The sequence below is a fragment of the Vespa mandarinia genome, chromosome 5 (assembly GCF_050613455.1).
Source record: "Vespa mandarinia isolate Hongniang chromosome 5, ASM5061345v1, whole genome shotgun sequence".
Classification (NCBI taxonomy): Eukaryota; Metazoa; Arthropoda; class Insecta; order Hymenoptera; family Vespidae; genus Vespa; species Vespa mandarinia.
Window position 1 is genome coordinate 1,702,501 of NC_140814.1, and position 24,747 is coordinate 1,727,247.

At 25.6% G+C, this 24,747-nt stretch overlaps 7 protein-coding genes across 14 annotated transcripts; 2 read left to right on the forward strand and 5 right to left on the reverse strand.

Moving 5' to 3' along the window:
* Positions 1 to 1,551: 1,551 nt before the first annotated feature.
* LOC118448126 (serologically defined colon cancer antigen 8 homolog) lies at positions 1,552 to 5,473 on the reverse strand. 4 transcript variants are annotated; one of them, XM_035880957.2, is made up of 9 exons: positions 5,280 to 5,473; positions 4,875 to 5,009; positions 4,465 to 4,762; positions 3,549 to 4,329; positions 3,177 to 3,415; positions 2,976 to 3,087; positions 2,674 to 2,791; positions 2,225 to 2,310; positions 1,552 to 2,134 (listed from the first exon to the last, which is right to left on the reverse strand). In XM_035880957.2, the coding sequence occupies exons 1-9, from the start codon at positions 5,471 to 5,473 to the stop codon at positions 1,614 to 1,616; spliced, it is 2,484 nt and encodes an 827-aa protein (XP_035736850.2). In that variant the 3' UTR covers positions 1,552 to 1,613. The 4 variants fall into 4 exon arrangements, with proteins under 4 accessions (XP_035736850.2, XP_035736849.2, XP_035736848.2 ...); XM_035880956.2 differs by having other exon boundaries at positions 2,225 to 2,301; positions 4,465 to 4,801; XM_035880955.2 differs by having other exon boundaries at positions 4,465 to 4,801.
* A 380-nt stretch (positions 5,474 to 5,853) lies between these two features.
* Positions 5,854 to 8,196, reverse strand: LOC118448127 (major facilitator superfamily domain-containing protein 12). The gene is made up of 8 exons (XM_035880961.2): positions 8,053 to 8,196; positions 7,560 to 7,891; positions 7,236 to 7,443; positions 6,944 to 7,155; positions 6,507 to 6,866; positions 6,281 to 6,431; positions 6,072 to 6,190; positions 5,854 to 5,993 (listed from the first exon to the last, which is right to left on the reverse strand). The coding sequence occupies exons 2-8, from the start codon at positions 7,864 to 7,866 to the stop codon at positions 5,875 to 5,877; spliced, it is 1,476 nt and encodes a 491-aa protein (XP_035736854.1). The 5' UTR covers positions 7,867 to 7,891; positions 8,053 to 8,196; the 3' UTR covers positions 5,854 to 5,874.
* A 412-nt stretch (positions 8,197 to 8,608) lies between these two features.
* RNASEK (Ribonuclease kappa) lies at positions 8,609 to 9,488 on the reverse strand. Its single transcript, XM_035880967.2, has 2 exons — positions 9,321 to 9,488; positions 8,609 to 9,140 (listed from the first exon to the last, which is right to left on the reverse strand). The coding sequence occupies exons 1-2, from the start codon at positions 9,387 to 9,389 to the stop codon at positions 8,916 to 8,918; spliced, it is 294 nt and encodes a 97-aa protein (XP_035736860.1). The 5' UTR covers positions 9,390 to 9,488; the 3' UTR covers positions 8,609 to 8,915.
* A 2,061-nt stretch (positions 9,489 to 11,549) lies between these two features.
* rush (pleckstrin homology and FYVE domain containing family member rush hour) lies at positions 11,550 to 14,322 on the forward strand. 3 transcript variants are annotated; one of them, XM_035880963.2, is made up of 8 exons: positions 11,550 to 11,586; positions 11,929 to 11,993; positions 12,226 to 12,363; positions 12,480 to 12,543; positions 13,004 to 13,129; positions 13,269 to 13,375; positions 13,475 to 13,732; positions 13,869 to 14,322. In XM_035880963.2, the coding sequence occupies exons 1-8, from the start codon at positions 11,571 to 11,573 to the stop codon at positions 13,896 to 13,898; spliced, it is 804 nt and encodes a 267-aa protein (XP_035736856.1). In that variant the 5' UTR covers positions 11,550 to 11,570; the 3' UTR covers positions 13,899 to 14,322. The 3 variants fall into 3 exon arrangements, with proteins under 3 accessions (XP_035736856.1, XP_035736857.1, XP_035736858.1); XM_035880964.2 differs by lacking the exon at positions 11,550 to 11,586 and adding an exon at positions 11,636 to 11,768 and having other exon boundaries at positions 13,869 to 14,319; XM_035880965.2 differs by lacking the exon at positions 11,550 to 11,586 and adding an exon at positions 11,686 to 11,824 and having other exon boundaries at positions 13,869 to 14,319.
* Positions 14,323 to 15,362: 1,040 nt separating this feature from the next.
* On the reverse strand, positions 15,363 to 18,332 carry LOC118448156 (uncharacterized). Of its 2 annotated transcripts, none has more exons than XM_035881012.2 (8): positions 18,072 to 18,332; positions 17,675 to 17,972; positions 17,333 to 17,486; positions 17,118 to 17,260; positions 16,839 to 17,038; positions 16,379 to 16,766; positions 16,053 to 16,298; positions 15,363 to 15,977 (listed from the first exon to the last, which is right to left on the reverse strand). In XM_035881012.2, exons 1-8 carry the CDS (start codon positions 18,159 to 18,161, stop codon positions 15,583 to 15,585), a joined length of 1,914 nt encoding a protein of 637 aa, XP_035736905.1. In that variant the 5' UTR covers positions 18,162 to 18,332; the 3' UTR covers positions 15,363 to 15,582. The 2 variants fall into 2 exon arrangements, with proteins under 2 accessions (XP_035736905.1, XP_035736906.1); XM_035881013.2 differs by having other exon boundaries at positions 15,368 to 15,974; positions 18,072 to 18,330.
* Positions 18,333 to 18,755: 423 nt separating this feature from the next.
* On the reverse strand, positions 18,756 to 19,867 carry LOC118448123 (nuclear receptor 2C2-associated protein). Its single transcript, XM_035880949.2, has 3 exons — positions 19,484 to 19,867; positions 19,154 to 19,244; positions 18,756 to 19,040 (listed from the first exon to the last, which is right to left on the reverse strand). The coding sequence occupies exons 1-3, from the start codon at positions 19,519 to 19,521 to the stop codon at positions 18,756 to 18,758; spliced, it is 414 nt and encodes a 137-aa protein (XP_035736842.1). The 5' UTR covers positions 19,522 to 19,867.
* A 753-nt stretch (positions 19,868 to 20,620) lies between these two features.
* Positions 20,621 to 24,740, forward strand: casp (Fas associated factor casp). Of its 2 annotated transcripts, none has more exons than XM_035880873.2 (12): positions 20,621 to 20,828; positions 21,277 to 21,345; positions 21,473 to 21,755; positions 21,866 to 22,043; positions 22,122 to 22,398; positions 22,806 to 22,944; positions 23,028 to 23,173; positions 23,254 to 23,408; positions 23,489 to 23,684; positions 23,765 to 23,868; positions 23,971 to 24,296; positions 24,473 to 24,740. In XM_035880873.2, exons 1-12 carry the CDS (start codon positions 20,700 to 20,702, stop codon positions 24,565 to 24,567), a joined length of 2,097 nt encoding a protein of 698 aa, XP_035736766.1. In that variant the 5' UTR covers positions 20,621 to 20,699; the 3' UTR covers positions 24,568 to 24,740. The 2 variants fall into 2 exon arrangements, with proteins under 2 accessions (XP_035736766.1, XP_035736767.1); XM_035880874.2 differs by having other exon boundaries at positions 20,622 to 20,828; positions 23,971 to 24,283; positions 24,473 to 24,683.
* Positions 24,741 to 24,747: the final 7 nt, after the last annotated feature.

A 24,747-nucleotide genomic window follows, 5' to 3' on the forward strand; every position in this document is an offset into this window, starting at 1 on the left:
ATACAAGATCCCTTGGTAGCTTGAAGCCTGTTTCAGCTCCTCCCACGTAGCCTCACCGTGCATGCGCATGTTGGTGAGACTGGAGGAAGACTGACATGTTCCGCAAACATCGTAAACCGAGCGCTTCTTAATCAGCTTCTCTGAAATAACGATATTATGTCAAAAGCAATATGTGCTAAGGATGTCTCTTCTTCTCTCTCTCTCTCTCTCTCTCTTTCTCTCTTTCTCTCTCTCTCTCTCTCCCTCTCTCTTTCTGTCTTATAAATGTATAGATGGAAAAACGTGTGTTCGTCATACTAGTTAGTAACATTGTTTAACTAATTCAAAGACTGATAGTTGTATGATACATCTATGTAAACAATTTTATAAATTTATTTAAAGGAAAAAAAATCAAATATTATGCATATAAATAACAAAAAAAAAAGAAAAAGGTTAAAAAACTGGAGTTTCATACGTTCACAAATTATTATGTATATATACGAATTTTTGTTATTCGTGATCAAATTCTTAAAAAATACGTATATACGTATATGCATGTACGCGGACGTACGTATTATATATTATATTAAAAATATATTCGCACGAAAGAAAAGGTTATTACAGATAAATAATATAAAATTGAGTGCAAACGATGTTCGATGCAATTTTATAAGGAATGGATCCATTTTTTTCATCTATTTCTTTCGATACTGATTTAAATTATATTTAAATATAGTTAATCACTTTAACGCATTCATCACATCAAACGCGGTAAATTTAGGATTAATAAGAGAAAACGGAGTTTATTTCCTGAAATACTAATTCTTATAATTAATTTTTGTAAATATACGTTCTCTAGTTTGATACGTATAGTAATATTACATTAATTATTATTTTCTAAATGTATACACTATCATGAATTTATAAAAATTCTGTATATTAAACGTTTACCTGTTGTTGAAATAAGAGACAGGTTATAATCATAAACTTTTCGATTAAAATGCGTGGTTATATCGATATAATATTTACTGCAATTATTACATAGTTACTATTATTACATAGACGATGTAATAATTAAGTACATTTGAAAGATGTAACCTTTTATCCTCGGTTTCATGAATATTTAATCCTCATGATCACTTTCATGTCACAATCTACATTATCGACCATTCATCAGAAAGAGATCGAAGTGTCAATAGTGATTCAAATTAGAACTAATAATCAAAATTGTCGAATGTATCTATTTCAAATTTTAAAATCTACATTTGTTCTAAATTAAATACTGATTTAATAATTATGATTTATAACTATTTATTAGAAATTAAAAAATATAGAAGGAATGAAATATTATTTAACAGTTGAAATTTGGTTAACGATCATGACGATTGTAATCTGATTGGTTACTTGTTTTTGGCGGAATTATTATATAAATTTGAATATATCGAAGATATGTTGGTCAATAAAATTTTTTAATTTCTCATTTAATTTATTTTTAATTCTATTACTACCAATATTGAAATAAAAGGAATATCACATCACAATCAAGTTTAATACTAATTTTATTATGTCTCTCGTAATATATCTGCACGTCTAATAATACAATAAATATGTCAATGCTATGAAAAAAATACAAATTATTGTGTATACTCGTTGGTAGGAATAACTGTATTAGGAATTTCTTGATATTCTTGTTCAGAATATTGTGTCATATCATGTGTGTCATCCTGTTCTTTATACTGATCATCCTTATGTTCCTGTTCTTCAAATTGTGATTCATCATATTCTTCATACTGGTCATAAGAAGATTCTACTACATTAACATCGACATTTTGATCGTCTATTAAATGTTTTTCTTGCTCTCCATTTTTTTCTTCCATTGTCTGATCTTCAGCATTATATATATTATTATTGTTATAATTTCCTAAAGCATATTCATGCTGATTAGAATGATCGTATCTTTCTTCCAACTCATCTTTTTTTTGCGATTTCTTTGGATAAATTTCTCTTTTATCATTATCCACTTCATTTTGCATTTGAGTAATTTCATAATCTGTATTTTGTGAAATACGAGAAATTGTATTTCCATTTTGATTAATTAGATTCATCTCGTTTAATTGATCCGGTGAGTTATAAGATGCATTAATATTATATGGTGCTAGAAATATTCTATTTATATTATTTTGCACATAAATGTTTAAATATAATAATAATAATATATGTATATTTGAAGACCAAAAAAACTTACCTTTTTGATTATGAAAGGTATCCTTTATCTTATTTGACAAATATTCTATGTTACTTTGTAGGTTAGCCATTTCTTCCCTAAAAATTCTTCCCATAAAAAATTTTTTCCAAAGTATGATATTTTATACGAATAATAAATTATTTTAAAAAAGTAACGTACGTGCTATTACTGTGTTGATAGAGGCATCTTGAAAGAATCTAACTTCTTTTTCGGTATTACTTTTACTTTTAGATCAACCTTAACAATACGTTTCTTGTTTGAAGACGAACCAGTATTTCCAAGTCTTGTATCCCCGTCATTGATTTCCTCTGTCAACACAGAATAGCTCTAAATATAAATCCTAAGCAATTTGAGCAAATTCCAAATTTTATAATTAAAATATATTTTTTAAATTTAATGCAACTATAAAAATATAATAATAAATTTTTTATGCAAAGCTAAAAATATACTTGTGCTTAATGTTGTTAACTTCCAAACGTTGTGTGAGAGATTGGCATTCGATAGTCAGTTGAGAGACTAGTTTAGCTTGTTTATTCAAGGCATCCTCTAGATCACCCACTGTAGCAACTAAGAAATGCAATGATATCAGCCAATTTTTAATAAACTGACTAACTTTATTTTTGCCCATGCTAGGCATAATGTCAGCATGCCGATTTCCCACACAGGATGTTTTCAAACAGATATTAAACAATGGAGTATTTTTACAGACAATATACCTAACACAGGCGTGCTATGTTTATCTATTTCTTACCATGTTTTGTGTCCATGTCCATTTTGAGTGTAGAGATCTCCTTTTTATTTTCTTGACTAGATGTATCTTTTCTTTGAGAATCTTCTGGATATATCATTTTATTAATACTGATCTAAAAGATTTTTCAATTATTTTTAATTTTTCCCTTCTTATAAATTCTCCCTTCTTTTTATTACGCGCAAATTTCAATTTGTATAATACCTCTTTTTCTAACAAAGCTATTTGCTCTAAAAGTCGCAAATTTTCACGTCTACAATGAACTAAATCTGCATCCGCTCTTTCCATACGTTGTTTATAAGCATTTATTTCTGTTTGCAATCTACTTTGCTCCTGCTTGGTTTGCCTATCATTTCTTTCTCCTGCTAATTTAGCAGCTATTACTTCCTGTTCAGCCATATCTTTTTCAGTCAAAGCTTGATTAAGATCGCTTTGTAAACTTGCTAAATTAAATATAAATAATTAAACTTAAAATATAAATGTAAACTTGCTAAATTAAATATAAATAATTAAAATTATGATATTAAACCTTAATATGTATAAAACTTAATAGTATGCTTTAAATACATTACTTACATATTCTATTCTGCAAATCCTTTTTCAGATTGTCTATAATCGTTTGTTTTTGTGACAATTCTCTTTTCAAATCCAACAACTCTCTTTGTTGCTTTTCAGATTCCAATTGTGATTTATTAGCAGCATTCCACTGAGAAGCTATATCAGCAGAAAGTTGTTCAACTTGTTGGCTGTATCTGCGCTCTACTTGTTGCCTTTCTTCAGTAATGCGTCTGCTTGCTTCGTGAGCAGCTTCTCTGAGTTTTTCGTGTTGTCTATCCAATTCATCTTTTAATCTTCTAACTTCTGTTTCTGCTTGATTTTTTTCAAATTCCATTTGTTGCGCTATCTCCATTGAATGTTTTGCCTTTTGGGTAGATTCCATTTCCTTATCTCGCATTATAGATAAAGTTTTCTGTAGTTCTTCTACCTTCATTTCGGCATCATATTTAGCTCTTAAAGTTTGATTTAATTGTGTTGTTATATCTACATTACCATTACTAAAAGGATTCTCAGATAGTTTCTTTATATTAAGTTGATTTTCTTCTTGAGCTTTTCGCAATTCAAGCTTAGCTTGAGTCAATTGTGCCTCTAACTCGCTAATTCTAGATTCAAATATTATATTGGGCCCTTCTAACATTTTTGAAGATTTATTCATTTTAGAATCAATACTACTTATATATGCAAGACTATGCTCATTAGAAATGCAATCATTTTCAGGACGATTTTCATGCTCATCGAATGCATATTTCAAAAATCCTGTTTTAGTTTTATTATGCAATTCTTCATTTTCAGCTATGACCTGTAGATAGAAATTATTTTTCTGTTTTATTGAAAATTAAAAATAATTAAGAGAAAATATTATTTCAAATTACATATATCATATAAAACAGCTTGAAACAATATCTTATTGTTATAAAACATTTCATAGACATACCTCTCTGACTTTACTAAGCAAATTAGTTAATTCATTTCTACAATATTGAGATTCTTGTTCGATTTGTTCAATATATTCTTCTTGCTGTTCAATATATGAAGTTATTTCTGGTGGAACTGATTGTAATTCAGCAATAGAAAGTGCCAAATTACTATAAACTTTTGATGGATGAATACTTTTTGAGGAAAGTGGACGTGGAGTTGTTAGTAAGCAAACATTATCATTATTTAAATCCTTCATTCTTGAACCTTCGCTTATAAAACTTTGATTGTCCATATCATTCCCAGATTTTGTGATTCTATTAGATTGATAATTGCTTTTAACACATTGTTGCTTCCTATATGATATAATCTCTTATTTACATTAACACATTATTTACTGTGAACGTAATGAAAATACGAGTCTCTTACCCAGACGCATCCACTGGTAAATAAGTTTCAGCTAACAAATATTTTAATTTTGAAACAGCTTCCCTATATATTACTTCTATATAGTCTGGACTTTTTCTCTTGTTCAAATCAATTTTTTGAACTCCATTTGTTTTTCTATTAAAAGAAATCTTTATTTAAAAAAAAATTTAATTTAATTAAAAAAAAATATATATATATATATTTATTTATATACACATATTGTACCACTTTATTTTCAAATAGAAAATTTAGACTAAAAAGATAATTTATAATAAATATACTTATATATAGATTTCCGCTAATTATAGACTGATATTTGTTTGAAATAATAAAGATACTACTACTACTTAATAGAATAAAAAAATTTGATATTTTTATATTCTGCATATGTAATAAAATATTTACCTATTTTTAGTCCTTTTCGTACGTGAAAGACCAACAGAATCTGGGTAATGAGTATAATTTCCTGATATTTTGGGTTTCGAATAAATCCTTAAAGGCAATCGCGGACGTACAAGATATGTATTTGAAACACCAGCAGTAGCAGACATTGTTGATATATCAGCGAAATGATCGCGATTGTTACTTGGATCAAGCATTTTCGCTGGACTACGCGCTCTCGTGATAGATTGCTACTAAGCTTTCGTATAAGAACATGTTTAGCGATCAATGACACGGGACTAACTGTACTAAGACCACAGTAATATCGGAAAATCGAATTTAAGCTTAGTAGCAGAGCCTGGTAGTGGATCGCGTGCAGTAAAACAATTCGTCCTTCAGAAGGATAGGCACCGTACCATCGCATGCTGACGTTCCGTGACTTATTTTTATTAGTCCTTTAGTACAGATCTTTATTCCATATTGTGATGAGAATATTTATCTCTTATTAAAAATCTTATTAAAATATTTCTAATTTTTTTTTCTTTTTTCTTTTATATATATACTGCAATAACGTATAAATAATATAATATGCTATTATATACATTTGTATCATCAACAATTAAGTAACATGTTCTTGTCTTGACGAAAATCTACCAATCCTATCATTAGTAGTGGTAATAACTGATGAGGATGAATCAATATTTTCTGTAGTTTCAGCCGTGTTCATGATATTGTAAGCTGCAATATTTAATAATAATAATTTAAGAATCATTTTAATATCTCGAGATGATCATAAATATAATATTAAAAATTTACCATTATAAGATAAAAATGGTTTTATATACAATATCATTAAAAGACCACAGATAGCGGAGCAAGCACAAACATTCGAAATTATATTTCTATAATAATCGGTAGAAACAGTAAATTTACGTCTGTAACAAAAAATAAACAATTATTTATAAATCTCAGTTATTTTACATGATATGTAACTGTTAATTTTCTCTATATAAAAATATACCAACAAGTATTGTATAAGCATTACTGCTAATCCATTGCCAAGTTTATCAGTAAAACTCATAAATCCATATACAAATGCTCCATTCTCTGTGTTATGACCTATGAAGTCAGCAATAATACCTAAACTGGTCACTAATATAATTGATCCAGCGGAACCTAATAATTGGCACATATTTTAAATCTTATATCTGCATAATAATTCTTTACTATATTTTCTGTGAATTTACATACCTAGCAACATAGATAGTGGATAAATTTGATAATGTTCAAATGTATAGCCTCTTCCACATCGTATCCATATGCAACCAGAAAGACCAAATAATACACCGATACAATATGAAATTTTTCTTCCTAATTTTGTATTTAACTTTTCTATAACTAAGGATGTTAAAAAACTACTAATAAACATAGTCAATGGTATAATAGCTAATAATGTAGCTGGCATATTTAAAAACTCATGTAAATATAAAGGTATATAAATTTGTAACAAATTTACAAACAGTCGTGTTGGCATATAAATACATGCTGCTTGGTATAATTGTATATTTTTTAATAATACTGATATAGGTCTTGTGTTACGACGTAAGGAACCTAAAAAATATTGATTATATAATATAACATATTAGAAACGAAATATAAATCTTGTAAATTGTACACAAATATCTTACCATCCGAATTATTGATATTACCCTCCTTAACAAAAATATGGAATATAAAAGAAGTAAAAATTCCAATTCCTGTTACACAGAATACAATTGTTTGAAATTTATGAGCATCATTAGGTCCAATTTGAGCATCAGGATCATCATTATTCGTTATATGCAATAATCCCCATGTAGTACAATAAACAAGAATGCTCGAGGATACTGTAAAACTGTATCTATTTCCAGATACAAAGAGTATTTAAAATTAAAAATATTTAAGTAAATTTAAGATTATTGGTAAAAATCGAAACATTACCTAATGGCTATAAGTTCTGTTCTTTCATAGTCAGTCGGTGTTAGTTCAGCAACCAATGATAAATGTGAAATTTGAACTGCTGCCCAACCAAATTGAAATATTATAATAAAAGCAGCATAATATATTAATTGTGCCCACTGATGTGCATTCTCACAATTAATGCACGGGGAAAATATGAAAGGGAATGTTAAAAACACACAAATAGTGCCTAAAAAAAACAATAACATATTGATATAGAATGAAATAAGAAACTTATATATAAATAAAAAAATTATATAGAATAATTTATAATCAATAAGTTTCTTTATAAAGAATTTGACATACCTAGTAAGTGCCATGTTTTCCTTCTGCCATATTTACAAAGCCAAAAATCATCATTTTTATCAGAATGTAAGCCAACAAATGGAGTGGCAACTGCATCTGCTACTTGGCCAATAAGTAATAGTACTCCTGCATGAGTCGCACTAAATCCCAATACAAAATGAAAATATACTAATAAATATGTGAACCACATGGAAGCACAAATATCATTTAAAACATGTCCTACTCCGTAGGCTAATCTCAAAGTAACAGGTAGACGTTGAACTATCTCTGTATAATCATTGATCAATACATCTCGATTAGTCTGCATTATAAGAAGAAAGTCTTAGCTGTTCCTATATAATATAAACAAAAGTAATAATTATTTGCAATTTTATTTCATTTCAAGCAAAATGAAGTAACGATTTCACTATATTAATCTCATAATAATTATGTTTCAAAAATTGTACACACAAGATAATTCCTTCATTTTGTATGAATATATTTATAATTATACCTTTAATTTTGCGAAGTAGTAACAAATAAAACAACGGAATTAATTTCACATCATAATTCAATGATTCATATCTGATATGAACATAATTTTTCGATGCGTCCACCATATATACAACACTCACGTGACTTAAGATGGATTTTCATTGATTGGACAAAACTAACGAAAACAGTTTCACGAAAAAAATTTATTTCAAAAAATTTTTTTATACTGGCTCAAAAAAAAGAATTAAAATAAAATTATAAAGATAAAGTTATATTATTATTACAGCTTGTTCATTAGCAATTAATCATTTCGAAATTATGCCATATTGTTATTGCTTTTATGCTACATTCGTAACAATAAACTAAAACATTATAAAAATTGTGAATTGTTATATAATTGTTATAAACTACTTATAAATTAATTATGATTATTAAAATTTATTTTTTACCCTTTTAATAATCCTTACAGCCGAACATATTAAAATTTCAAAGAGAAAATACAACAAAAATTGTATTATTTACGTATATTTACATTACAATAGTTAATATACTAGATAAAATACGAATTTGTAATTTATCACATTTTATATATGTATTGTAAATCTTGGAAAAGATGGCCTATAACTTATAATATCCATTTCTTAATACACAATAAAATGTAATTACATACACGCATATACAGGATCAATTTTGTACATTATTTGGTAAACTTGGAATGTATTTTAAAATTAGATATTCATAACAGCATAATCAAATTATTGTTCTTCTTGATATTTTCTGTTTTTCTAAATAGAATATAATATAATTTGGATAATAAATCACTTGATACAAGTACATTATATTACTCTATAACAGCATTGTTACTTCATTTACAATATATTCTTAAACACTAAGGGAGGATCGTGAATTTAAATAAAACTGATATCCGGAGAATAAGAATGTAAGAACGTAAATACATGCTGCAATCCAGCAATTATATGCATTTTGCGTATAGCCCCTTTCTGCTTCCGTATAAAATTCATCCTTATTAGAAAAATATTTTCCTTCTAAGGGCAAATCTTCTACCAGAGCTACGCTTTTTATATAAAAAAATATTCCCATCAGGACCTGGAAAAAGTCAAATAATAATATCAGCCGCAATCAAATAATATTCTAAATAAACGTTTTTACAAATAAAATATTTTTAAATGTATACAAAAACTTCAAATACAATGAAAATTTTAATGTGATTAGAAAAATATTTGAAATATAAAATCCTTTTTAAAATATTCATATTAAATAACTCACCAATTGGAATATACCCCATACAGAAAGTACTAAGCCGCATAGGGCATATTTCGGACCACATACTTTCATGATATTAATAAATTTGTTACTTTGCTCTTTGGCAAAGTAACCTCACGACAATTACACTAATCTTGGTCACTGGTAGATTTAATAATGCTACGCCCTCGACAATCATATGATTTCGATCGATACGTCATACTATCGATACTAAGCGACACTGTCGTTTCCGTTATTTGAAATAAAGAATTGGTATTCTTTAAATTAAAAAACAGCAACGATTATATACCGATTAAAATATATGCATATTATTAGTTATAATGATCAGTTATGATCATTTTTCATCAATTTAAATTTTTATTACAAAAAAAATAACCAAACTAATTATATAGCGTATTTTTTCCTTTTTTTATAAAAAAAAAAAACATCAACATGGATTACTATTATTAAAAAATAAAAATATAAATGCGATTACGATATGTTATACATATAATCTTACATTTAACATATCAATAGAAAACATATGTTATCATCAAAGAAAGTCAAAGTTAATTAAGGCTGTTCAACATCCCTGGTTTTACAATAGTTTACGCCAACAATGAATACAGGCGTAACTTTTGAACGATTTTGATTAACAAGATTTTTTTTAAAGATGAAAGTACAAACGAGGACATGGCTTTCTTGAACTTTTGAAAAAACTTTATTATCTTCAAAAAAAATTGTGTCAAAAAATGGTCTATTTTCAATAATAATTTTTGCATAAAAATAAAACTTTTTGAAAAATTCGAGAATACCATGTTCTCGTTTAAAACTTCATCTTTAAAATGAGATTTTGTTCGTCAAAATCGTTCAAGAAAGACATCTGGTCTCGCTGTTGATGTAAACGCTGTTTTCGACATTTTTCGTGGAAAAAAAGTTTCGTATGGTGGCGCCCCTTGAACTTTGCGGTAAAAAAGAAGAAGCTCCTATTCCCACTACAAATTTTTATATAAACGTTAGAACGATGTATGAGTGTGGTTTGTTTCTGTGAAACAGATGATTACGTATACCGATGCTTAGATTTTCTGCGCAAGAAAAAGCATTTCGCCATGCTCACACAGAAAGTAGTTTACGGTAATTTATTCAATCATTTTAATGAGCTTTCAACTGATGATTCTATAGTAAAAATAAGTTAATACGTCGTTTAATCGTTCGTATTAATGGATCTTACGAATAAATTTCAGAATTATTTAAATGATTTGTAATATACAAAGAATACATTAAATTAATATTTAAACAACGATGTACAGTCGTTTAAACATTATCTAGCTAATACGCACTAAATATAAAATAATTTTAATTTTGATATAAAAATAATAGAATGGAATTAATATTTAAATATCGTTGAAATTTTAATGCGCGGTCGTTACTTTTTTACGTCAACAAAAACAAACTTTTCATTGACTTTGACTGTATCGAAACATTTTTCTTTTGAATTATGAGTAAAGATCGAACTGCTCACTTTCCAAACGTTACAATTTCCAAATTAATACTTTCGGTAAATTTAGATTTTTTTATTTAAATAATATGAAAATACGAGAAATTAAATAAACTTTCTATTCTCCTTTCCAGAGAAAAATCATGGAATAAAATAGTAACTTTTAAAGGTTCTGTTAAAATATTAATAAAATACAATGAATATGGTCAGTAATTTGAAAAATTTCTTTTTACATACATATTCTACTTATGTTCGCCGTCATATCCACGTATTTCAAAATTCAAGATATTCATCAGAGATTTTATTTCTTCAATTATTCGTATAAGTTCGACTAGAAATAAAAAATATACAATTTGCACGATTAATAAATACTTTTCAATTAATCTATCTTTAGAAAAGTATAATCTGACATATTTTATTATTTTATATTAATTTAATTATTTTAATTTAAATTAGATGTACTACTATTTTTACTAAATAAAAAAATTTCTTTTATATGCTAATAGATTGTTAACTAGATTACAATATAGGCTCAATAAGAATATTATTCATACAGACTTATACGCCCATACAATAGGTACATAATTGTGCGAAAGTTTCCCTATTGCACTTATAGTTCATATTTTATCCATATCTGTCGCTGAAGTTGCATATGCTACGAGCGAAAGATGATGAACAACCTTATTACTATCGAAGGGTATTCACACAATCGTCTTTACGATTAATAGCGGTCTGATTCATGCTTCCTGCTGTTGCCAGCCCTGATTCATAGGATCATGGTTGACCGATTGGGTTAGTTTGTGTACTACTTATTTTTCTTTAATTAATATCTCTACGTTTTCAAGAAATTCGATTAAACCGCGAGATGTCTTTTAAATTTTCTAAGTTTTCTTTTAGTTTTAATGATCAATTGACTTATATTGTTTAGTTTGTCGAGGATATATGCTAATCATAAAGGATAATGGCGTATTTAAGTGGGTTGTGTGATTTTGACATTTACACGTAAAATGTGTCGTTACCGCAAAATATTGTAAACCATAACCTTATTATTTTATAGATACAATATCTATTTTTTTTTTTTATAATTTATTTATTCAATTATCACACAATCTTGTGTTATTCCGTTTGTTACAGTAAACAGCGAAGCCAATGCAAGACGCATCGCGATGGTGGAAAACTGCTTCGGCAGTTCGGGCCAGGTATGATTAATACGATAAGCCAAATAATGACGAAAGACAAATTTTATTGTTTTTTTTTTTTTTTTTTTTTTTTGAACTTATCTTTTTTATCGTATTCTGTAAACTATTTTTTCGACTGAACCAAACTTCTTTCACGTTTATCGTCTATATTATATTATAAAACATCATGATTTAATTTATTATGTATAATTATAATTATATTAACAAAATTTTCTGCATTATTTCTCTCTAGCCACTGGCAGTACCTGGAAGAGTTCTTGTAGGAGAAGGTGTATTGACAAAAATGTGCAGAAAGAAAGCCAAGCCTAGACAGTTCTTTTTATTTAATGATATATTAGTATACGGGAACATAGTAATTAATAAGAAAAAGGTAAATATAAAAATTCTTATATGATTAATATTATTTACCTTAACTTTATTGAGATAACATATATCTATTTTTATCTAGAATCATTAAATGTAATTGATTTTTATATATGTTGACAGTACAACAAACAGCATATTATACCTTTGGAGGAAGTGAAACTTGAATCTTTAGCTGATGATGGTCGTAAGTTAAAATCTAATTGCGCATAATATAAATATATATATTTTTTTATTTTTTTGATTTTATAAATGTTTTTTCATATTACAAACTTTATCGTATCGTTTGATTATCTCTTTGACTATAATTAAAATAGTTAATATTTTCATCGAAAGTATTAACAATATTGCTTATATCTTCTTTTGTACGACTTTGAAATATTAATATTATTATAAATTGTTATTTATTTCTTTGATTTTATAATAATAATATGTAAAATTTTACTTATACTGGTAAATTATTCGTTTGTATTATTGTCATGTTATCGATATTATAAAATATTCATTTAAAAACAGAAAGATTTCTGGTTTCAATTACTACATTTTCAGGGACTATACTTCAGGTACTAATTAGTTGCATAATATGCAACTTTTGCAAGAATTTATATTTAGGTAAAAATAGAATAGTAATTAATCATTATTTATAGAATATCGCAATGGCTGGCTCATTAAAACAGTAACAAAGTCGTTTGCTGTTTATGCTGCTACTGCAACAGAAAAGCAAGAATGGATGGCACATATTACAAAATGTATTGAGGATTTATTAAGAAAGAGTAGGTAACATTATTTCACTTTAATATTCAAGTTTAAATAATCTGAAAAATAATTACAGAAGTTACATAAATTAATTTTAAATAATTGTTTATTTGTATTAAGTTTTTTCAATAATTTAGAACTAATTGCTTTTAATAGGCGGTAAAAAACCAGTAGAAGTTCATGCAGCAGTGTGGGTACCGGATAATGATGCACCAATCTGTATGCATTGTAAAAACACACAATTCACGGTTTTAAATAGACGGGTACAGTTATTCATTTATACATTTAAATCAAAAATACAATTTGAATCTATACGTTATATGTGATAAAAATTTTATGCAAATTATAATCTGTCTTCACAGCATCATTGTAGACAATGTGGAGCAGTAGTATGTGGTCCTTGTAGCAATAAGAAGTTGTTATTACCTGGACAAGGAAATGGAAAGGCCGTCCGCGTATGTTTGCAGTGTTATGATGCAGCTAGTAAAGTTAAAGCATCAACTCCAGTTAATATTGACAGTATAAACAATAAAGATCAACAACGTAATTCCGCAGACAGTTCAGGAGGTGATAGTTCTGGCGACGAAGACGAGGGAAATAAAGATGAAAGTCACGATGAAGTAAGAATATAAATATGTATAATTTGAAATTTCTGTGTAAATTTAATATAACAATGTCTTTTTCTTTTAAGGTATATATGTTGATGTTTTTCTTTTAATAATTTTAGTTTCAATAACACATGTATTTTTATTACAGCCTAAATTTTATTCAACGCTCGCTCGATGAAGATGGCTCAATGAAAAAACAAATGGTTACATAAAAAATTGTTAAGAAACATATTTTAAAATGCGCATCATGTTAAGTTCAGATTTATACTCAAATTTATACTAAATCAAATTTTTTGAAAAATTTTTAAAAACATTAAAATTTGTAAAAATGGATAGATGTCTTTTTTACAGATGGTTCATATAATATTTATAAAATTATAACATAAATAATTCATGTATAAATAATTTATTTGATAGTGCTTTTGTGAAACACTTTTAACCTTAAATAGGTCTTATAACATCGGACTTTGTGTTAAGCAATTTTAAAATACCACTTTATATGTTATCGTTGTAAGAGATTTTTTTTAAAGTAACAAAATTGAAATTATTTTTAAACATTTTCCTTTATTATATAATTTGTCATTCCTATCATAGCAAATAAATGATACCATATAGTGCCTTTCCATATAAAACATTCTTGTTATATAATGAGGTATATATATCAAAAGGTAAATTTGATTCCAAATTACTTTCGATTTTAATTATCAGTTTTAATTTTCTAATGATAGTTTATCATTAAAATGTTATAGAACACTGCATAAAATAGAAATAATTATGACTCAAAATATATACATATATATATATATATATATATATATATGTATATATAATAATTTAACAGATTAATTGTGCTCTATAGGGCAATTATATGTTCACAATTATTTTTGTGTATTACCTTTTAGATGATTAAATATATAAGAATGATATTGCGAAATACAATCATACATTTATTCTTGTAAGTAATTTTTTCACGGTAATAAAAAAATGTGATGTGATTGATCCTATCGGTAATAAAAATATATATATATATATTATATATATATAATGTAAATTTATAATTTATAATAATTAAAAAATAGATGTGATGTATCATTAATATTATTAGGTTGTTACATAGTTTCTATCGTATTTCATGCGCTTGTCAAAATTTCTTCGTCAAATGGATGAACGATTTTTTTTGCATCCTTGAGAGATCGTCTATCAAATATACATTTTTTTTTTTTTTTTTTTTTTTTTTTTTTTTTTTTTTTTTTTTTTTTTGGATTATATTAATTTTAATTTTTATCTAAAAGTACAACAGAAAATAAGCAACAACTTAATACAAAATACTTGAAAAATTTCACTTTTTGTCATATATATATATATATATAAAGAACATATATATTTGTTATAAGGTCAAAGTATTTTTTAACTGCCGCAAATTAAAAACAAGATCTGTAATATCTTAATATTTTACTACAAATTTTGTACAGTATATATTTGCATGTCTTGAAAAAATATTTTTATTAGTCAATAACAATAATAATATTAATGTCATCGAATAATAATATTATGATGTATTATAAAATGAATTGTAGACAGATATAATATGATGAATAGAAGAAATTAAACAAATATGCAACTTCTGTCTCATTATGTATAAATGAACCTTCTATAAAACATAACATTTACATATATAATGCACAACTTCTTATAAATATATTATACAATAATGAATTCCTCTAATAGAGTATGATTGAAAACGATTTAAAAAAATAAGCGTTTTATATATTTTATAAAACTTTAAAATTTATTATATATAAATTTTGTATAAAAACTGAACTTCTATCCTTATGTATCATGATATATGATAAAAGATATATCTAATTCTCACACCCTATATTTTCTTTAGTAATTTCCAATACTTTTTTATAACGTTGTACTAAATCACTGATGGATCTTCTTTTTTTTGATACATCTTTAACATTGATAGACACATTATCTTTAATATTGGTTAGATTATCATCTTCAGTTTCATTATCCATTTCATATTGATCATTATGTAAACTGTTAGTCTCTTTGAGAACATATTGAGATTTTAATTGATTTATTGTATTAAATTTTTCAGGTATTATTACTTCTCTAAGATCAAAGAAGCTCTTTGTAGTATTTCTAAGACTAAATTGTGACATATTATGTGTTTCTCCTTCTGTATTTGTCATAGTAGTAGAATTAGCTTTTATAGAATGTGGTATAGAGCTTATACTACAGTTACCTACTTGTACACAAATAAAAATAAGATATTATTAATCATTATCTTTACTAATCGCCAATGAAAAAAAATTTTTATTACCTTTCTCACTGGGTTTCTTTGCATATGACAAAAATAAACGTGAATATTTCCCTGTATGTTTAGTTGATAATAAATTTGTTTTAGGTATATACGAGTGAGCTTGTGAAATTTTATCACTATTATTTAAAGACAAAGTATCATCAAAATTAATTCGTGATACTAACAAATTTGTTCTCAATTGTGAAACAGATAAATTAGTATTGCCATGTTGTCGTTTATATCTGGAAAATAATGATCTGTGTGCACCTGTAAATAATTTAAAATAGATTTTTTTATGAAAATCATAACAATATAAACAAGCATTTCAGATAAAATTAATAATTTACCTTCTATTGGCGTAAGTTCTAATCTCCTTAATACATCATTTCCTTCATCGCGACAATTGGTATTAATTGTTATAACTGGAGATGAAGAAAAAACAATATTTTCCAATGCTGAAATGTTTTCTTGATAGGTTTCATTTATTTTTTTTTGATAAAAGTGTAATTTTAAATTATTTGAAATACTTTCTATGTTTGTTCTTAAATTCTGAAATGATTTTATTCCTGATTTTATATCTTCCTGGCTAGCTTCTAATTGTACAAGGCACTTAGATAAATCTTTCAAGCCATTTTTCTTTAAGCATTGGTATGCTTGGCACAACAAGAAATTCAATAATTCAATAAAATTACGTAACATTAATTTATCATTTACATACAAATGATGAAGAAGATACTGAAAGAAGTATGACTATTAGAACATAGTTATCTAGGATAAATTCTATTCTTCACAATATTTATGCATTACTTGTATATTTGTTGATAGTGGAAGCAGCGCAATTGTAGACGAATGTACTTTTACAACTTGCTGTGCATCTAATATCTCTGCACCACCAATTATACTAGTAATCATATTAGTAATTTTATTACTAAGAATTTGTACATCTTTGAAAATCTTATGTTTCCTTCTTATATATGATAAATTTTCAGTTATATTTTGTTTCCATACTAAAAATAAATAAAAAATGATCATATGATATGTGTTAAATTTGTTTCAATACTATCTATATTATATAAATATACATACATTGTATAATTTCTGTATTTTCAATATTTGCTAAACACTCTTTTATGCTCGAGTCAACTGGAGCATTAGATGTCAGATTTAACATGGATTGTTTGTTTTCAAAAAGTTCTTGTTTTATATTAGCTAAGGTTTCTTTTTCTTCCCTGGAGCAAAAATGCAACAAATAAAAAATGTTCCAAAGTTAATTAAATGATATAAATGAAAAGATTAATTACACCATAATAATTTTAGATGTTTCTTTCATTTTTTTCATATTTCTATGATGAGACATGACACTGGAAATCATATCTTTATTTATTCCTTGGAGAGTTGTTTTTATCAATTCTTTTGTAGGACCTAGACGCGGTGCATAAAAAATGTTTGGGTCGTCTGCAAATCAAAAGATTTAATTAAGAATTAGTTATTTAAATAATTATCGAATTATTTCTTCTTGTAAGAAGTATGTAATATCATAGAAGATATACAATTTGTAAATATTATATATAAGGATTTTAACATACACATTATATATAAAAAATAAACATTGAGATATTGTATACGAACAAATAGATACTTACAATTTTTCTTAATGTAAGTTCTTAACACTACTATAGAAAGTTTCCACATAATAATCGTAAATTTTGTACCATGAGCACGAACCAAATAAGAAGTAAGAATAGGAGGAAAATCGATATCAAGGTTTTCATTTGCTATTTGATTTAAATAATCTTTAACATTATTACGATATTTGACTTCTGTTTTTTTGCATGTTACTGGCCACTGAATTAATTTTTTAAAACGCTCTAAATCATATATTGTCAATAAATATTGTGAAACATGCATAAATCCAATTGTATTTGGTTTGTCAAACATTCCCTAAAAAAAAAAAATTTATATTAATCTTTTTAATATAATAATAATAATAATAATAATAATAATAATAAATAAATTAATAAAATACATTGTAATATGTACCTCATGAAAGTGTAATTTAAACTCATTACTCGTTGGAATTACTTGCGTTAAAAGAAGTACATTGCGATAAAAATACGTGTTTATTGTCATTATATATGTTAATCAAAATGAACGATTCTTTAAAATAAAAGTTTTAATATAAAATTTATTTGATACTTAATCCTACACCAAATTTGTATCAACTGTACTTATCACACATAATACTTTATAACCCAATACAAATAACGTTAACCGGTTTGAAATTTCAAAACAAAGGCAGTAGTTATAATACTATAAGATAGGAAACCGAATAAGTAATAAGTAAAACCATATTTATACTTTCATTTCTTCCCATAAATTTTTCTCTTTTTTTTATTGCGTTTTCATTAATATATTTATTAGGAATATTTTTGCATTTATCGCATTTATTATATTTAACATTAAAGGGTTTTTAATTTTGTCATAGATTACGAATAGAAAGAACTAACTAACCATGCATGATTTTTTCAATTTTCAATGTCATAACATTTTTTGTATTAGAAATATTTTTCATGGTAAAAAACAAATTTTATATAAATAATAAAGAGTATGTATTCTATAATAATAGAGATTTTTTTATTGAACATGAATAATTTACATGTACATGAATAAAAATAAAATTGCTTTTATTCATATATTTTAATTTATAAACAAAATTGATGTATATCATGAACATATAGATAATTTATAAACGATAATCCTACCAAAAAGATCTGTGCTTTCATTAAATAGTAATCTGAAAGATTTTCCTGTAACTGTAGTTTTCAATACAAAACATTGAACTCCATTTGTATCTTTTGGGAAAAAGGGTTCAGCAATAACTATGCTACCATTACTGTCATTAATTTCTACATAACAATCTTTTCCAGCGAAGCCACCTTGAAATTCAATTTCAAATCCAGATATAATACAAGTTTTTTCAAAATTAATTATTATCCATTGTTGTGTGCCCTGTGACATGTATAACAATGTTATATTAAATATATATATTTTGTACACTTTTCAAATTCTAAAACTTTATATTAAATTTTTTTGTATTTAAACATATATAATTATTTACTTACAGCGTCAGAATTCCAACATGTTTCATTGGAATCATCAAACATATATTTTTTTCCATAATTTCGATTATCTTTATTTATTACCGAACTAACCCTGCATAGAATAAATATTTAGAACAATAATGTATTAATAATTTACAGTCTACTTTAGTAATTTACATTAATACTATATAAACTATTGTAAAGAAATAATTTAAAAAAATACATACATATATATATATATATATATATATATATATATATATAAATTAAAATATACATTTAGAGAGTGAAAGAATTATTATCAAAGAAATATCATTGATTTAATAATATTAATTGAAGTATAAAACTAACCTACAATCGAATTTGCATTCCTTCAATAAATTTTTCATTATTATTGCATTTATTTATACATTCAATACAAGTGTTTAATATGATAAATAATGATTTGCTTTAAGATACACAAAAACTGTAAAGTAAAATCCTATATATATATATATATATAGGATTTTCACAATTTAGAATAATCACAATAATTGCAAATAATTATATTTTATTCATAAACTTTAAGCATTTCATATAATTTTGAATAAATTGATATAATATCAATTTAAGAAAAATTGAATTTTATATACATATACGTAAAAGACATATTTCAATATTAAAAAATATTATTCTCTTTTCCGACATCGCACGAAATATCGCCATTGGAGGATATACGTATATCGTATATACAAGTTGTTCAATTGTACAACAAAAAATTTATAATTGCGATGAACTAAAGAATTTTTATGTTAGATAATTATAACAATTATATAATTGTCCCATAAAGAATAAAACAATGAGAAACAATAGAAATTAAAATTGTTAATCTATTTAAATCATATTCCGAAATTTGGACATATTTGATATTTGAATTTGAAAAAATGAAAAAAAATAATAGTAAAGAGTATTTATTATATATTTTTTATAAGAATAGAAAAAAATAGAAAAAATGCTGATAGAAGGTATAATAAACAAAAATTTATACATATTCCATAGATTGAAAAGCGAATGAAAAAATCGAAGGATCAAAAAGAAATGAACAAAATGTTGATGAACAATTAAACGTTTCATTTCAAACCGATTAATGTTTGTGCACTACTATTAGATCTATACTTTAGATTGATATGTTATCGAAATTTATTATAAAAATTACTAATCAAAAAGAAATTTCTTTAATTTAAAATGATTATATAAAACATCGTATATATATTTATGTTTGTTATTATGAAAAATATCTAAAAAATTTGTATATTTAATACACAAATAATCAAAATAGTTTAATCAATAGAGTTGCATCATGTTGTCAAGTTTCTTAATAAAATCAACATTTATGATTGGACATTTGTTAAAACAATAAAGTTCAACCAATCATATGTGTCTAAAGAAAAGTGAAATAAATTTCAGTACGTCGTCCAATATACGAACAATTGTTTGATTTAGCAAAAAATGTATAAACAGTATAAGCTATTCGTTTCGACTCAAGTATTGTGATGTCTAAGACATTGATGGCTTGAATTTGTTGTGCATGTTCTTTGTAATAATTTTAAGAAGAAAGGATAAAGTTTTGATTCTTGATAAAGATTTTTTCACGTCTATACCTATATACTACATCATAATGGCTGAAAACCGAGAAATGATTTTAGCTGATTTTCAGGTAATTTAGGAGAAACTTTATATTAAGGGTTATTAAAAAATTTAGATTATGATTTAAGGTTATGGTAACATTTCTGGATGACATTGGCAATAGTTGAAAATAGAGATTAAAAACAAAGAAGTTTTCTTTCACTTTCGTTTAAATAAAATTTGACAATTTCGATAATGACAATTAATCGTAGAAAATTTTTATGTTACATTGCTCTATTCCTATTATCATTATATTTATTATTAATTGATATTTTTTATAAACAATAATATTGTTTTATTTTTATTTCTTTCTTTTTTCTTTTTTTTCTTATAAAAATCAGATTAAATTTTTATATTAATTATATATAATATAATTATGTATATGAAGAAATATATAAGGAATAAATGAAGTTATAAATTTGATCCAAATTTTGTTAATTTCATTTGTTAACTTGTAAGTTTTTTTTGTATTTCTATAGGCTTGTACAGGAATTGATGATGTTGGAGAAGCTATTCTGTATTTGGAAGGAACGAATTGGGATTTATTGGTAAATTTTATCATACAAGATTATAATCATTGTATATATATATATATATATATATATATATATATATATATGTTATTATTTGTAAATAAATTATACACAATAATAAATATATTTTTGTAATATGTAGGCAGCAGTAAATCAAGCAATGCCACGAGGTACCCAACAACTACCATTTGACATGGGTCCTGAAGTAGAAATGATAGAAGAAATAGGAAGTATACCTCATTCTTCGATAATAACGCAAACAAGTTCTTTAAAAAATGCTGAAACTGCAAAGTCAGAAATAATAGAAAATGTTAAACCTGGAACGAGTCAATCAAAAAGTAATGCGCCTGCTAAGATGATAACATTCCATATTAATCATTTAAACAGGACTTATAAGATAGATCTATCTGAATTATCTACCGTAGGTATGTATTTAAATATATATTCTTTTATAATCCTATTTTATATATCATTAATATTGTTATAAAATATTGAATGATGTCAGTATTATCTAAGATATAAAAATAAATATTAGGTGAACTTAAGCAGTCTATACGGAAAAAAACAAATATTGCACCATGCCAACAACTTATACATGGATGGAAAAAGGGGCCCCAAACAAATTCTACTATTCTTCAAACATTAGAATTACCAAGAGAAAATACATTATCCGTGACATCTCTTTCAGACACCTGGGATTTAACAGGAGAAATGTATATAGTATAAAATTATTTTTTATAGACTATATATATTTTTTTTATTGTTTCTTATAAAATTATTTTATTTTTAAGCGTATGTTTGCCGGATCGTATCACACTAACTTATACTTTAAACATCAAAGATGAAGTACATAATAAATCATATAAATTAAAATTTCCTGGAACACACACGATATTAGATGTCAAAACAAGTATATACTCATTGATTGATGTGCCTGTTCGACATCAACAATGGAAAGGCTGGCCCAGCTTATTGACAGATGATAATGTAATACTGGCACGAAGTGGTATTCATTATCCAGAACATGATCTATCTGTTAGTAAGCTTCCTTCTAAAGAAGAAAAAAAGGTAATTTCCTAACTATTCATACCACATTATTTTGATTCACATTATATTATTTATCCTACAATATATATTGTTAATATTTATTATGTTAAGATTTATATTGTTAAGATTTATTATGCAATCATAAATGTTCATATATGAAATTAAAGTAATCATAAATTTATGCTCAATAAATCAAATAATACAGTTTAAAATAAAAGTTAGAAAAGTATAACATATAAATTAAAGATTAAGCGTAAAATAAATAATAAAAGATAAATTATTCAAATTTATAATTTAATAAGTTCTATTTTCTTATTTTTCTTTTTCTTTTTTTTCAAATTTCTAATTACATTATACATATGATAAATTAAGTTTTTAGAATGAGCAATAAAACGTTTTGATTAAAATAATATGTTTTATGATTTTAGGATGTTGTAGAATTAATTGACAGTGATAGTTCTATAGATGAACCAGAAGATGTGGAAGAATTTGATGTTCCTGAGTCATTTAATGTTGAGGATGATATTTTCATAGATAACATTAGATCTACCAAAATACAACGTCTTAGTAAGTATATTAAAGAATTAATGAAAATATAATTTATTTTATATTATTACATTCATCTTTTTTTTTCAATCTTTATTTGACAGTGCCAGAAAATGTAGAAGATGAAATAGTGGGTACATTACACTTTGCAGAACAATATGAAAAGCGTTATGGCCTTAATCATCCAGAATTTTTTACTGGCACCTTTGAAGATGCTATAAAAGAATCGTGTTTAAAGCCTGCAAAGGAGGTTTGTAATATATATTTCAACATATAAATTTAATCTGATAAATATAGCATTAGAAATAAAATCTGTGTATATCGTTTTAGAGGAAATTATTAGCTGTATATTTACATCATGATAATAGTGTGTTAGCAAATGTATTTTGCACGGAATTACTAGGCTTTGGAACAGTACTTCCATTACTTTCTGAACATTTTATTGTTTGGGGTTGGGATATCACATATGAATCTAATAAACAAAGGTATATAAATTGTATTCATGCTTCTAATAGAATTAATCCCAGTGATGACCTTTATAAAATATTTTATTTGATTTATATAGGTTTTTGGAATCAGTGAATCACACACTTGGATCTGTTGCTGCACTAACTGTGAGAAATATTGATGTTGACACTTTACCAGTTCTTATGATAATAATGAGATCTAGATCAAATACAGAAATATTTACCATTGTACACGGTAATGTGGGAGTTAATGAATTACTTACTAATTTAATTCAAGCAATTGAAGTTTTTCAGGTAAATATTAAAATTTACTCATATCTGAACAAACATATTATATATAAAAAAATTTTTGAATTAATATTCTTTGGATATAGGAACAAAGACGTACCGATATTGGTGTAGAAGAAGAAAGACAAGCTAGAGAAAAAGTCAAACAAGAACAAGATAGAGCCTATCAAGAAAGTTTGGCTGCAGATAGGTAAATAGAATCATATAAATTTATTGTAATTTATAATAGACAGAGAGTGAAATATTTCATCTGTACTAGCTATATTTATTTATATAAACATATATTTCATAGAGCAAAAGAAGAAGCAAAACAGATGCAAGAAGAGATTGAAAAAAGACGAAAGGAACAGGCAGAAAATGAAAGGTTAGCTGAAGAAGCAAGGAAGGAAGCTCATAGACAAGCAATAGAATCTAGTTTACCTCCTGAACCCCAACAAAATGCAGGTGATGGTGTTCTCAAAGTAAGAGTAAGGCTTCCAGCTGGAAAATTTCTTGAACGTAGATTTCAGCCAGATACACCACTTCAAACACTCCTTAATTTTTTAATTGTGGAAGGTTATCCTACGGAAGAATACAAAGTTCTTTCTAGTTGGCCTCGAAGGGATGTAAGTAGATCATGTAAGCAATTTAAGTTCTTATCTTATAGTTACTTTTTTTATTAATTGATTAAATTAATCTCTAAAGTATTGGGTTTTAATATCCTATATTTGATATATTCATTTTTTTTTTTAAATAACATTTAATATAAGCATTTTATCATATAAGAGTTTCAAAACTAGTATTGTTTATTACAGTTAACATCTATGGATTCAAAATTGACATTAATGGAACTGAAGTTTTGTCCACAAGAAACAGTAATATTAGAAGAACGATAAATTATTTGTTATAATTAAATTAAAATGTAGGTGTTAAGCATCAAAATATTCTTAAAATGTATTTATTTAACAAATTTGCAATAGTAAACGGTTAATTTGAGTTCTGTTTATTATACAATTACATTTTACGTCATACTTTCTTCACATAGATAAATATTAACAGATGTAGTTTTATTTTGTAAAAACTCATTACC

What these genes read in the sequence shown, in the direction of transcription:
- LOC118448156 (XM_035881012.2), bottom strand. Translation starts at nt 18,161, where the DNA reads ATGACAATAAACACGTATTTTTATCGCAATGTACTTCTTTTAACGCAA. An exon ending in AACTTACATTAAGAAAAATT is followed by an intron (nt 17,487 to 17,674) that starts GTAAGTATCTAT and finishes TTTGATTTGCAG; the next exon opens with ACGACCCAAACATTTTTTAT. An exon ending in ACATCTAAAATTATTATGGT is followed by an intron (nt 17,261 to 17,332) that starts GTAATTAATCTT and finishes TTTTTGCTCCAG; the next exon opens with GGAAGAAAAAGAAACCTTAG.
- LOC118448127 (XM_035880961.2), bottom strand. Translation starts at nt 7,866, where the DNA reads ATGCAGACTAATCGAGATGTATTGATCAATGATTATACAGAGATAGTT. An exon ending in TCCACTATCTATGTTGCTAG is followed by an intron (nt 6,432 to 6,506) that starts GTATGTAAATTC and finishes GCCAATTATTAG; the next exon opens with GTTCCGCTGGATCAATTATA. An exon ending in ACCATTTTTATCTTATAATG is followed by an intron (nt 5,994 to 6,071) that starts GTAAATTTTTAA and finishes TAAATATTGCAG; the next exon opens with CTTACAATATCATGAACACG.
- LOC118448126 (XM_035880955.2), bottom strand. Translation starts at nt 5,473, where the DNA reads ATGCTTGATCCAAGTAACAATCGCGATCATTTCGCTGATATATCAACA. An exon ending in ACGAAAAGGACTAAAAATAG is followed by an intron (nt 5,010 to 5,279) that starts GTAAATATTTTA and finishes TTCTTTTAATAG; the next exon opens with AAAAACAAATGGAGTTCAAA. An exon ending in GGATTTGCAGAATAGAATAT is followed by an intron (nt 3,416 to 3,548) that starts GTAAGTAATGTA and finishes TATTTAATTTAG; the next exon opens with CAAGTTTACAAAGCGATCTT.
- RNASEK (XM_035880967.2), bottom strand. Translation starts at nt 9,389, where the DNA reads ATGAAAGTATGTGGTCCGAAATATGCCCTATGCGGCTTAGTACTTTCT. An exon ending in TATGGGGTATATTCCAATTG is followed by an intron (nt 9,141 to 9,320) that starts GTGAGTTATTTA and finishes GACTTTTTCCAG; the next exon opens with GTCCTGATGGGAATATTTTT.
- casp (XM_035880873.2), top strand. Translation starts at nt 20,700, where the DNA reads ATGTTCTTTGTAATAATTTTAAGAAGAAAGGATAAAGTTTTGATTCTT. An exon ending in GTTTAAAGCCTGCAAAGGAG is followed by an intron (nt 23,174 to 23,253) that starts GTTTGTAATATA and finishes ATATCGTTTTAG; the next exon opens with AGGAAATTATTAGCTGTATA. An exon ending in AAGGGATGTAAGTAGATCAT is followed by an intron (nt 24,297 to 24,472) that starts GTAAGCAATTTA and finishes TGTTTATTACAG; the next exon opens with TTAACATCTATGGATTCAAA.
- rush (XM_035880963.2), top strand. An exon ending in TAGTAATTAATAAGAAAAAG is followed by an intron (nt 12,364 to 12,479) that starts GTAAATATAAAA and finishes ATATGTTGACAG; the next exon opens with TACAACAAACAGCATATTAT. An exon ending in ATCTTTAGCTGATGATGGTC is followed by an intron (nt 12,544 to 13,003) that starts GTAAGTTAAAAT and finishes CATTATTTATAG; the next exon opens with AATATCGCAATGGCTGGCTC.
- LOC118448123 (XM_035880949.2), bottom strand. Translation starts at nt 19,521, where the DNA reads ATGAAAAATTTATTGAAGGAATGCAAATTCGATTGTAG. An exon ending in GAATGCAAATTCGATTGTAG is followed by an intron (nt 19,245 to 19,483) that starts GTTAGTTTTATA and finishes TATTCTATGCAG; the next exon opens with GGTTAGTTCGGTAATAAATA. An exon ending in CATGTTGGAATTCTGACGCT is followed by an intron (nt 19,041 to 19,153) that starts GTAAGTAAATAA and finishes TACATGTCACAG; the next exon opens with GGCACACAACAATGGATAAT.